This window comes from Carcharhinus amblyrhynchos, chromosome 1, assembly GCF_965287045.1.
Source record: "Carcharhinus amblyrhynchos chromosome 1, sCarAmb.v2.hapA, whole genome shotgun sequence".
In the NCBI taxonomy this organism is placed as follows: Eukaryota; Metazoa; Chordata; class Chondrichthyes; order Carcharhiniformes; family Carcharhinidae; genus Carcharhinus; species Carcharhinus amblyrhynchos.
Window position 1 is genome coordinate 85,315,630 of NC_137324.1, and position 13,529 is coordinate 85,329,158.

Here is a 13,529-nt window from a genome sequence, read left to right on the forward strand (position 1 = left end):
GGAAGTAGCATTTAGGAGCCCCTCATTTTCATTGACATCATCAGTTTATTTCTCCATCTTGGTCAGGTGCATTGACCTGAACAGGCGTCAGACTGTGGCGACTAGGGGAATTTCAGAGTAACTTCATTGCAGTATTAATGTCAACCTTACTTGTGACTAATAAGCTTTACTGGTCAACATCCTTCTAATTTTCCTTCAATCGTCTCCTTCATCAAGTTCTCGTGCCTTTAGAATATGGCCAATCCAAGTTGTTGCGGTTTTTTGATATTCACTGATGATCTTTTCTCCTCTTCAAAACCAAGAGTCTCTTCAATGTTCTAATATTCTCTCCAGAACCATGTTTCTAGTCTTTGGAAGTCCACTTTTTCAAAGGTCCATGCAACAAGATAATCAAATCAAAGTTTTGATCATTCTTTTCTTAAGGTCTCTACTCATTCCTATGCCGAGCAATTTTCTATGTTTGGAGAATGTATTCTTTGCCACTCCTTTCTAGCTCTGACTTTCTATGGCAGCAGCAACCTACTGGCAAGATGCTTTTTGGGTACTTAAATTGTGGTACCTGTCCCTGCTGTTGATCATTTATCTTGACCTCTTCTTTCCCATCATTATTTTTTCCAATATTCATGACTCATCTTTTTTACATTTTCATTTCATAAGCTTTCACCACCTCATTCATTCTATCCATTAGTATCTGTAGATCTTCTGTTATACCGTTCTGTCATCCGTAAATCTCACTTTTTTCAACAGTTGACCTCCTACTTTGACACCTTTTCTGTTGTTATCCTGTGTTCCTTTGATCAAACCTTCCACATAAATGTTGAAGAGCAATGGTGATAGTAGACAACCTTGCCTCACAGCAGGCCCCGATTCACCCAATACTTATCTATTTGTAGCAGTCTGTCCCATGTACAGACCTGCAATCGCTATTTTATCTTTCCTGTCATCTCACTCAACAAATTTTACCAGTTTACCTGGTCAGATACCTATTCATAATCCACATAGCAAGCGTACACTTCTTGTTGGTATTCAATGATTCTTTCACCTGACACTCTCATCACTACCACCATCTCTCTCATTCCAAAAACTTTTCTATAACTGATTTGATCATAGCCAATCTAACAACAGCTTGTTTTGGCTTTCAATCTATTTACTAAGATCTTCAACATTACCTTGGATGCATGTGTAATCAAAGCCAATTGTGTTAAGCTCCAGCCACTGCTTTTCACAATACGGTAAAAAAAAAGACTGGATGCATACTATGAGAAAATAAAAGAATTCGCTGAGGCGGGTGAGGCAGGGAGCAGTGTTAAGCAAGCTTGAAGAGGAATTGCTAAAAATGATATGCTGCTTGTAGAACTCAAGAATAGAGAGAAAAAGATATTTTCCCAGCATCATTTAGGACCTGATATCTTGAAGTATGGAATATTTAGGGAAATAAAAAAACTGAAGCCTGGAAAGTAGAAGGATGTGACGGGAACCCAACAATTATGAAATGACTTGGAGAAGGCAACTTGAAAAATGAATAACTTGTGTATGAAGATGTATACAAAGGGAGAATAGCAGAAAAGACTTTTTAAGGAGCACAATGGCCCAATTGGACAAGAAGGCAAATACTATGAAATGTATGATGTGTACTTGGAAAATATTACTCATTTGGACGTTGTCTCGTATTTTAAAATGACCATTAAAACATTCAACACCAGCATACAGACAATGGATTGACTGATTGTCGACTGTGCCATAAGTTCTTCTATATTTCTAGGACGTTCATTAAAATGTTGAGGCAGAGATATTATAAAGAGATATGTTACTCATTCTGTAATTTGTTCAATTACACAAGTGCTTCAAATTCAGATATATTTTCTGTGATTTTTGTTTCCGGGTTGCAAAAGAAATTGTCAATCTTTCTGGTGAATTAATCATACTATTGTTGCTTCTGAGAAAAATCAGTTCCTCAAGTGTATTGAAAAGAATTTTCATGTCCTGCATTGGCTACAGCAGGCCTTTCTCAAGCTGAACAGATGTGAATGTCGTTTACAAAGCTTAGAGGAACCTTGCAATCACTATTCCAGAACCAGTGTCCTATAAAGATTTCATTTGACATTGTAGCACACAGTGAGGAAATTACTACAAATACCACAGATGCTGATAGGATAGTAAGTGACATAGCTTTCACATTCGTTACAAGAACTGGAATAGAGATCAGGCTTTATGCTGTGTTATTACTATCACGGAGCCCTGTGTCTCATTGGTCATAATATTAACATCATTAACATAAGAGGAACAAAGGCTGTATGACTCCTCAAGCCAGCTCCTCCATTTAATAAGATCAAGCCTGATGCTTGACCTAAGTTGCACTCTGCTGCCCAAACCCTATTTTTCTTGATTTCCTACATTGAGTGTACTCAGTGACTGAGCATCCACTGTGTTCTAGAGAATTACAAAGCTTCACAGCCCCCTGAAGCCATTTCTCCTCACCTCATTCCAAAATGGCTGACCCTTTATCCAGAGGCAGTGCACGTTAGTTCTAGACTCTCATCACAGGTATCAATCTTGTTGATTGTACCTTTAAGACAAATATATCTTTCCTTAAGTATGGTGCCAAAACTGTATACAGTGCTCCAGCTGTGGTCTCACCAAAGCCTGTACAATTGTAACAAAATGTTTTACATTCATTGCCTTCTAATCCATTTCAAAACCTGAAGAAACAATTTGGTCCCCTTGCTTAAGGAAAGATATACTGGCATTGGACGCAGTCCAGAGAAGGTTTGCTTGTTTGATCCCAAGTACAGAGGGATTTTTTTATGAGGAGAAGTTGAGTCGGTTGGGGCCTGCCTGATTGGAATTTAGAAGAATGAGAGATGACCTTGTTGAGACACATAGGATTTTCAGGGGGCTTAACAGGGTTAATGATGAGAGGTTGGTTCCCCTGTGGGAGAGTCTAGGGCCAGAGAGCATAGTCTCAGATTAAGGAGTTGCCTATTTAAAACAGAGATTAGGAGGAATTTATTCTCTTGAGCGTAGTAAATCTGTGGAATTCTTTGCCACAGAGAATTGTAGAGACTGGGTCTTTAAGTATGTTGAAGGCTGTGATAGGCATTTTAATTAGTAAGGGAATCAAGTGTGATAGAGATAAGGTGGGAAAGTAAAGTTGAGGATTATGACAACAGATCTTATTGAATGGCAGAGCAGACTCAACGGCTGAATAGCCTAATTCTGTTCCTACATCTTTTGGTCTTGAGGAATGTAGATTTATTTAGAGTTATGAAACATTTATTTCAATGTTCACCATTGCTTATCTACCCTCATTGATTTGAATCTAATCAACTTCATTTAATTTGTCCTCTGTAGTTGGCCTTATTTACATGCAACTGAGTAGTTGAACCTGCATATGTCACTGCAAAACTTCATGTGAAATTATCATATTATGATCACTTGAGAGTTTATTAATTAGCCCTGTCTCCTTAAACAAAACAAGATCCAAAATAACTTCTTTGCCGATTGGTTCCACAATGTATTGTTCTTGGAAATGGTCTCTAATTACCTTCATGACCTCATCTTCCAAACTACTTTTGCTAATTTGATTTGTTCAGGTTACATGAAGATAAATATCCAGCTCGATTGTTACATTATCTTCATTACAGGCTTGCTTTATTTTTTATTTCGTATCATGCTGGACCTCTGGGATTGATAGTGAGGCCAAAAGTGGGAAGATTTATTATCTTCATCTCTGAAACATAGGCAAGTGCAATAGGAATATGCCATGTCACAGGTACAGATGAAGATTTAACTACTTGAAGCTATTTCTATTTGGGATATATTGAAGACAGTGTTGGAAGCACAAAGAAAGGGAATATTGCAAAAAAAAAAATCACATATCCAGAACAATCCCCCCTTCTAGTTACCCAATATATCACTTCACTCCTGTAAATTTGGTTTGAAAGACAAATGGAGGAAGTTCATGCCATGGACAAACTGTTTTCCTTCTGCATGAGTGACCTCATGATCCCCTAACCAACTGTGAATGCTTTACTGGACTATGTGGAATCTTGCAGAAAAGGACTGTTTATTTCTGTTGTGGCTAACTAAAGAACAATTTAAACACCATCTGTCATTAATGTAGAGAATTTCCAAGTCCAAAAGGCTAGATTTGCCTCCTTTGACTGAATGGGTGAGTTCAGTAATTTTAAGTTGAGCTTTTCATTCAGTCCTTGTGGTAATGTTTGTTTTGCTGAGCAGTTAAGATTTCTGATACATTTAAAGGAATACAGATTTCTTAAAACATTTTCTCCTGCCCTCGGCTTATACGTTTCCTAATGAGACAATACAGGGCTAACTCAAAGGCAACTTCCAACGACAAAGGGCTTGCAAAGTTATTCTTGGCCCTAATTACAATAGTTGCTCACGTGCCTTACACAGTTGTGAACTGGTGACACTGGGAATGGACACGATCAAATCTGCTTCTGTTTGACGTGATCGCTGCCTAACTTCACCGCATGTTACCCACAGGCAAATCTCTGTGACCATGAGCTACAGAACTCAAAACAAATAACTAACTAACAATGTAACATGGTAAGTTTTAGGAATAGTCCAATACAATATCACAACTACACAATGAACAAATCTAATAGCTGTTAAACTTTAAACCCTGATAATGTAAAGACCCTAATCTAAAGATCAATATGTTATTATATTGTTCTTTCAGTTGCTTGGAGTGATTGACTAGAAAACTTACTACAATGCAGCCCCTGGCTACAATGGAAGTAGATTTTTAAATAAATATGCTTCTAACAAACAAACTAAGGAGCCTTAGCAAAAGTGAAAGTTTCACAGTAAAAGGCAAAGCCAGCCAGTTGTGGTGCCATCCATGAAACAAAGGAAAATGACAGTAGTTGTAGCTAATTATTACATTCCTGGGCATCAGATAAGCATTGGCAACTTTACTACCTTCAACTTCTTAAATTTGTTCTTGTACCAGTTCCCACCACCCATTCCACCCTTCATTATTAGATCTGGGATAAAACTGCTTGTAGTATTCATCTCCATGTGTACCAAAATTCATGCCAACCTGTACAGAATGCAAGGAACAACCAGGCTTGGGCTGCCAAGTGTGGTTAGATATCAGTTAATACCATCTCGAACATGAAAAAGCCAAGCTAGCTCCACATATCCTTTGGAAACGAGGAAATGGCCGAGGCCCTAAACCAGTTTGTTATGTCAGCCTTCGTGGTAGAAGACACAAATAGCTTACTGAAAATTGACGGTCGTGAGACTGTCGGGGGTGAGGACCTTAAAACAATTACTATTACTAAAGAGGTAGCGCTTGGTAGGCCAATGGTACTAAAAGTAGACATGTCCCCAGGCCTGGATGGAATGCATCCAGGGTATTAAAAGAAATGGCAGTAGTAGTAGCAGATGCATTAGTTGTAATTTATCAAAATTCGCTGGACTCTGGAGAGGTGCCAGCTGACTGAAAAACAGCTAATGTGACGCCACTGTTTAAAAAAGGAGGTAGATGAAAGGCGGGTAACTACAGGGCAGTTAGCTTAACATCCATAGTTAGGAAAATGCTGGAATCCATCATTAAGGAAGAAATAGGACACCTGGAAAAAAATGGTTCAATCAAACAGACTCAGCATGGATTCATGAAGAGAAAGACGTGTTTGATGAGTTCACTGGATTTTTATAAAGATGTAACGACTGTGGTAGACAGAGGAGAACCGGTGGATGTGGTGCTTTTAGATTTCCAAAAGGAAAGGTGCCTCACAAAAGGTTGCTGCAAAAGATTAAGGTACATGGTGTTGGGGGTAAAGTGTTAGCGTGGATTGAGGATTGGCTGTCTAACAGGAAGCAGAGAGTTGGAATAAATGGGTGCTTTTCTGGTTGGCAGTTGGTGACTAGTGGCGTGTCGCAGGGATCAGTATTGGGGCCTCAACTGTTTATCATATACATAGACGATCTGGAGGAGGGGACCAAATGTAGGGTAACAAAGTTTGCGGATGACACAAAGATGAGTGGGAAAACAAATTGTGTGGAGGACACGAAAGGTCTGCAGAGCGATTTGGATAGGCTAAGTGAGTGGACAAGGATCTGGCAGATGGAGTATAACGTTGGCAAGTGTGAGGTTATCCACTTTATAAGGAATAATAGTAAAATGGACTATTATTTAAATGGTGAAAAATTACAACATGCTACTGTGCAGAGGGACCTGGGGGTCGTTGTGCATGAAATCGCAAAAACTCAGTTTGCAGGTTCAGCAGGTGATCAAGAAAGCAAATGGAACGTTGGCCTTTATTGCGAGAGGGATGGAGTATTAAAGCAGGGAGGTCTTGCTGCAACTGTACAGGGCACTGGTGAGGCCACAGCTGGAGTACTGTGTGTAGTTTTGGTCCCCTTATTTGCGAAAGGATATATTGGCCTTGGAGAGAGTACAGAGAAGGTTCACTAGGTTAATACCGGAGATGAAGGGGTTAGCTTATGAGGAGAGATTGAGTAGATTAGGCCTGTACTCGTTGGAGTTTAGAAGGCTGAGGGGAGATCTTATAGAGACATACAAGGTAATGAAGGGGCTAGACAGGGTAGAGGCAGAGAGATTATTTCCACTTAGAAAGGAAACCAGAACTAGGGGGCACAGCCTCAAAATAAGGGGGAGTCAATTTAAAACAGAGCTGAGGGGGAACCTCTCTGAGGGTAGTGAATCTTTGGAATTCTCTGCCCATCGGAGCAGTGGAGGCTACTTCGTTAAATGTGTTTTAGTCACAGGTAGATAGATTTATGATGAATAAGGGAATTCAGGGTTATGGGGAGCCGGCGGATAAATGGAACTGAACCACTATCAGATCAGCCATGATCTTATTGAATGGCAGGGCAGGCTCGAGGGGCTAGATGGTCTACTCCTATTTCTTATGCTCTAATGTTCTTAGAGGCAGCAGATGATGGCTAGAAGCTGAATTGTACCAGCCGGTATCAATACAATGATTACAAGAACTGGGCAGAGACAATGGGACCACCTGACCATTCCACTATCTACAAGGCTGCAATCAGGAATATGATAGAATGCTGAATGGGTCTAGGCACAGCTGTACTCATCATCCAGGGCAATGCATTATCCCCATTGGTGACTCTTCCACTGAAGCCTATATCAACCTCTTCATCGCCAAAAGTAGTGTGGCTACAGCAAGTACAATCTACAGGATGCATTGCGATAAATCATTAAGTTTATCTCAACCTTTCTTACCTTTAACCTCTACCTTTTGAGAAGTTTGAGTGTAGCAATGCTATAAGAATGCTTTCATCTCTATGGAATGCACAATTCTGACTTGGGTGTATATGGCCATTTCTTTGTGGTATCAATGTCCTAGAATCAGCCACCAAAAATTGATATGTGAGCAGCATTACAATGAGGAGAACAGTAGTTCAAAGAATCCCATCCAGGTGCTTGGACGCATGTATTTACCCGGGCCCATGTATTTACCCTGCTAATTCCCCTAACACTAAGGGTTAATTTAGTATGGCCAATCAACCTAACCCGCATGTCTTTGGAGTGTGGGAGGAAACTGGAGCACCGTAGGAAACCCATGCAGACACAGGGAAAATATGCAAACCCCTCACAGTGTCACCCGAGGCTGGAGGTCTACCACCACTAGGGCAACTGAGGATGGATTAGAAATATGGCTTTTCCAGAGTTTTTTGCATATCCCAATAACAAATATGTTAATAAAAAATGTACTGATTGCTTTGTTTTTCTAGTTTGAAGCCAAATAGATATTCATACAATAATTAAAGCTTTTTAGTTATGTTTTTCTGATACCAGCTCTTAATTTCCACATTTTTAAAACTAAGTCACAATTTTCAAACTATTACATTAGGATTTGAATCTGTCATCCTCAGGATTTTATTCTAGACCTCTGGATTACTAAAACGTTCAAAATACCAAAATGTTTCTGTCACCGATTCCTCAAGAATCGAAGAAAGATTTTGTGTTCTCTTGTGTTTAAAATCTTTGTTTGTTTTCTGGACATGATCGGGATCTGACTTATTCTCAAAAATATTGTCTCCAGAAATGCGAAGAATAGTTTGCTTTACTACAGCCAATCAGGAATCATTGGTTAAAGGAATGTTCTGGTTTTGTTGGTCATCAGAAAATTTGTTTTACCGTTTAAGCATGCAGCAGCCTCTATGCTTTCTCCAAACATGATGTTTAGATTGGTGTGCTCAGGACGGTGCATGTTAGTACATCAAACTGATCTTACTATCTAACTCCATTTTTTGTACGACTGATTTAAGTATAATCCAGATGTATGTGATGGTTAAAAAAAAATGTGAAAGAGATCTGCTCTTCCTCAATCTTTCCCTTTGTTCTTTAAGTGCGTAGTTTTTTTTTCACTAATTTCTCCTGTAGTTGTCAATACCTCAATATTGCTGTTGGAATTCTCCCTGTATACACATATTCAAGCTTTTAGAGAAGTGGCTGGATTTAGCCTTAACATATTTCTACAAGTTAGGAACAAGAGAGTTTGACTCTCATTTCTCCTGTTGGATTGAAGATGATAAAAGATAGGATGGCATGGTGGCACAGTGGTTAGCATTGCTGCTTCACAGCGTTAGGGAGCTGGGTTCAATTCCGGTCTCGGGTGATTGTGAGTGCGTGCATGTTTTGTGTGTTCTCCCCATGTCTGCAAGGATTTCATCGGGCGCTCCGGTTTCCTCCCACACTCCAAAGCTGTATGGGTTATGTTGATTAGCCATACTAAATTAACCCTTGGTGTCAGGGGGATTTGCAGGCTAAATACATAGGATTAAGGGAATAGAGTCTGGGTGGGATTATTGTCAGTGCAGGCCTTCTGCAGTATAGGGATTCTATGATTCTAATATTGGTTGAGAATCAATTCTATGGAAAGGAGGAGAAACTCATACCTGAGAGTAGATTACTTTTTTCAACAAACGTCCATTGCATTCTTCATCATGGAGATCTGACTACTGCCAGTTAATTTAGAGTTTTCTGCTGCATTTGAAGCACATTAGACAAGAAGTTTGCAAAGCTTTAGTATAACATTGAACAGAATATAGGCAATGAGCTAACTTTTTCAAAAAATCCTTTGTCATTAAGTGCAGAAACCCTACAATTTTGGTGTTTGGAATTTTTTTTCAGTCTAGACCGGCAGTAAAAAATCCTCAGACTTAGTTTATTGTTCATTACACTGTATTGATTTTCTTGAAAGTGAATTATTGTAGTCATTGGAACAGATATTTGGACAATAAAATCTTCTTGCAGTAACATTTAGTGCTTTCTGGCGAGTGATTTTGCATGTAGGATACTGCGTTCTCGGGACAATGTGTCTTCCTGTTCAAAGAGTTTTATTGCACATAATTTGTACCTTTTTAAATTTATAGATGTGAACTGATTAAATAGGTTTTTCATTTCATTTTATTCATTCAAGGAAAAGTGAATCATCAAATGGTGAAAGTGTATTTCAAGATCCTTCTCTACTGGAAAATCTTCAAGGCAACCACGTAAGTAATGCATTATTGATTTCTTTTTTTAAAATTAGCACCTTAAAGTCAATATATAAATTTGATAAGAGTACAAGTGATGACTGAATACTCTGATCCATATGATTTTTTAATGAGAAAAACCTTTCATCCCTGAACAAAGATGAGCACCAACCCCTTAAATCTTGGTTGAAAGGGAGTAGTGGATTAGCTCTGTAGTATCTCTGTGAATGACAATGCCCTTCCTGATTAGTCAAGCAGCCCATGATATAACTCGTAATGGAAGGACTTGATATCCAATCAACAGTCCAGTAAAGGCCATCAAACGTATTCTATTGGAACGAGCCTGAGACGCGGTGCCAATTTTGGTTTAGATACATTTATTGTTAATGATTCAGTGTTCTGACCTCATAGCTATAGTTGTACCCTCCAGAAGAGATGTATAAAAAGTTGAGTTTGGCTGTAAACTGAAATGGAAACTTGATGTTATTAACAATTTTTATACAATGCTTCAACAACGTGAGATTGGAAATAGACATAAGAACATAAGAAATAGGAGCAGGAGTAGGTCATCTAGCCCTTCGAGCCTGCCCCGCTATTCAATAAGATCATGGCTGATCTGAAGTGGATCAGTTCCACTTTCCCGCTTTCTCCCCTTAACCCTTAATTCCCTTGTCTATCAGAAATCTGTCTACCCGTGACTTAAATAAATTCAGCGAGGTAGCCTCCACCACTTCAAGGGACAGAGAATTCCAGAGATTCACCACCCTTTGAGTGAAGAAGTTCCTCCTCAACTCCATTCTAAACTGCACCCCCCCTCCTTATTTTGAGGCTGTGCCCTCTGGTTCTGCTATCCTTTCTAAGCGGGAAGAATCTCTCTACCTCTACCTTATCTAGCCCCTTCATTATCTTGTAAGTCTCTATAAGATCCCCCCTCAGCCTTCTAAACTCTAACGAGTACAGACCCAGTCTATTCAATCTCTCTTCATAAGCTAACCCCCTCATCTTCGGTATCAGCCTGGTGAACCTTCTCTGAGCTCCCTCCAAGGCCAATATATCCTTTCGCAAATGGGGGGACCAAAACTGCACACAGTACTCCAGTTGCGGCCTCACCACTGCCCTGTACAGTTGCAGCAAGACCTCCCTGCTTTTATATTCTATCCCTCTCGCTTCTGGGGAAAATTTATTTTCAACTCTGCATTGGCTGATGGTTATCTTATGATTGCCAGGCAGCATCACCACTCATTCATTTTTTGTTGTGCCCACTGATCTGTTGCATGGCCCCTTTAAATTTTGTTATGTAGACATGCACCTGGGGTATCTTGCAACAGATGGTTTCGGCCTGCGCAGGAACTTCTGGATTGTTGGGCAACCAAGCAACTTAGAGGGCACATTGCCGCTAGGCTTTCTTATCGTTCCTAAATACCTTTTTTAAAAAAAAGTATAAATTAAAACAAATTGAATACCAAGATGCACTTTAAGGGCATTTGAAAAAGGAACTAAGTTAATTGTGTGTGCCCCTACATTAGGAACATTAGAGAAATCACTTTTGGAATATTGTTTGTAGCACAGGTATCCTCTTCAGGTAGACATTCCTGCATAATTTTTTTATAAATATGTTATTGATACCATGCAAAGTGGCCCTCAAAAGGAGTAATATGTAGGCCAAGCCAGATAAGGATGAAGTTGCCTTCCTTAATGCAGATCTGTGAAGCATTTGGGTTTTTACAGCAATTTGGCAGGTTCATGTTTGTTTTGTTACTCTTTGGCTTTTTATTCAATTCTCAAATTACCCACATTCTCGGGATTATTAGACCAGGCCTCTGGACTACACGTGTAGAAATAATGACTACACTACTAAAGTGTTGACTTTTTCTGCTGCAGTTTGAACCCTTGACCTCAGAACTGCTTGCCTGGCACCGTAACCACTAAGCCACTGTACCCATTAGTACTGATGCATCTGGAAACATACACTTTTCATACTCTTGACTACACAATCTAAACCAAGATCACCAAATCACAGTTCTGAGCAAAGATATTAAGTGTAGTCCTCTATTCATGCTGGAGGCAAAGATTGTTTAATAAAAGCTGCGTAGGATGAAGGCATTAGGGGTTCCAGAGCCTGCAGCTCACCTGAAATTTTAAAATAAGCTGACTCAAAAATATTGTGCGATTATCACTCATCATGGTAGGTGCAATTTACTTTTCTCTCCACCACCTTCTAGCTGTGATCTCACCTAATTGGAAGATGTTAAGCTTTTATTAGTAAGAAGGTCACATTCAAATAAGGCGAGTGATAAAATTGCTTCCAGGAAAAACCTGATCACTGAAAAAAAAGAATAAAAAAAGTTAATTAATTCAGTTAAGCTGATTTCCCTTCATATGTTTTCTACCCATTGTAGATTTCAACTGTGTTTTAACATTTGCAGTGTTTTTGCCAATATTATTCTAATTTCTAGTGCATTGGTTTAAATGTGTTTTCACTACTGTGCACTATTGCTAATTTAAAGTTGCAAAAAATCCAAATTACTGAATAATTGGCTATCATCCTTAAAGCTTTATAAAATATTTAATTACAATGTTATTTCAATTGCTTAATTTGAGATACTGGATAATTTAATGTTTCTCCAGTGCAAAAGGCAATTCTGAATTATCAGGAACTTCCTGCATTTTAAATTCCTATCCTTTGGCTCAATTTTAAAAAGTTAAAGTTTATTTATTAGTCACAAGTCAGCTTCCATTAACACTGCAATGAAGTTACTGTGAAAATCCCCTGGTTGCCACACTCCAGCACCTGTTTGGGTACACTGAGGGAGAATTTAGCATGGCCAATGCAACTAACCAGTGCGTCTTTCACACCGTGGGAGGAAACCGGAGAACACCCATGCAGACACAGGGAGAACACGCAGACTCCACAGAGACAGTGACCCAAGCCGGGAATCGAACTCGGGTCCCTGGCCCTGTAAAGCAGCAGTGCTAACCACTGTGCTTTAAATACAGTTTAATATTTTGAAAACTTCAATAAAGAAAAAGTTCCTTCCTTCATGATAGAGTTGGGATTTTGGGGACATGGCTGCAGTGTGATCACGGATAGGAATTGAACATTCAGCATTTATTCACTTTTTAGGAAATACAGACAAAAAAGAAAAGGTGGTGGAGTTGCATTGCTGGTTAAAGAGGAAATTAACACTATAGTGAGGAAAGATATTAACTCCAAAAATGTAGAATCTGTATGGGCAAAGCTGAGAAACACAGAGGCAAATACGTTAGTGGGAGTTGCATATAGATTCCCAAACTGTAGAATAGATGTTCGGAATGGGACAGGAAATTAGAGATGTATTTGAGAAAGAAACATCTATAATTTTGGGTGGCTTTAATCTGCATATAGACTGGGCAAATCGAGTTAGTCACAATACAATTCCTGGAGTGCATACGGGATGGTTTTCTGAACCAGTACATTGAGAAACCAGCTGGAGAACGGGCCATCATGATCCAGGTATTGTCTTAGGAGAAAGGAATAATTGACAATCTACTTGTGCAAGAACCTTTGGGGATAAGTGACCATAATATGATAGAATCTTTCTTCAAGATGGAGTGTGATGTAGTTTGTCTGAGATGAGGGTCCTGAATCTTAATGAAGGAAACTATGATGATATGAGGTGCAAATTGGCTAGAATGGATTTTGAAACATTTCTCAAAGAAATGGCAATATTCAATGGCATGGCAATGGCAAATATTCAAAGGGAACGTGGGCGAACTGCAACAATTATTATTCCTGTCTGGCACAAAAGTAAAATGAGAAAGGTGGGTGGCAAAACCATGGCATATAAGAGAAATAAGAGTACTAGATCCAAGGAAGAGGCATACAAGCTGGCCAGGAAAAAAAACAGACCTGAGGATTGAGAGCAGTTTAGAACTTGGCAAAGGAGGACTAAGGGATTGATTAAATAAGGGAAACTAGAATACAAGAGTAAGCTTGAGTACATAAAATGACTACTAATTTGAATAGGTATGTAAAGAGAAAAAGATTGATGAAG

The 13,529-nt window shown here is 39.2% G+C and overlaps 1 protein-coding gene across 3 annotated transcripts in view; it reads left to right on the forward strand.

The window, feature by feature from the left end:
* Window positions 1-13,529, forward strand: part of atp8a1 (ATPase phospholipid transporting 8A1) — a 362,709-nt gene that overhangs the window by 139,993 nt on the left and 209,187 nt on the right. For all 3 annotated transcript variants that reach the window (XM_080188142.1, XM_080188135.1, XM_080188148.1), the window contains exon 15: window positions 9,441-9,513. In XM_080188142.1, the coding sequence (XP_080044268.1) occupies window positions 9,441-9,513 (73 nt within the window). The remainder of the gene's footprint in view (window positions 1-9,440; window positions 9,514-13,529) is intronic.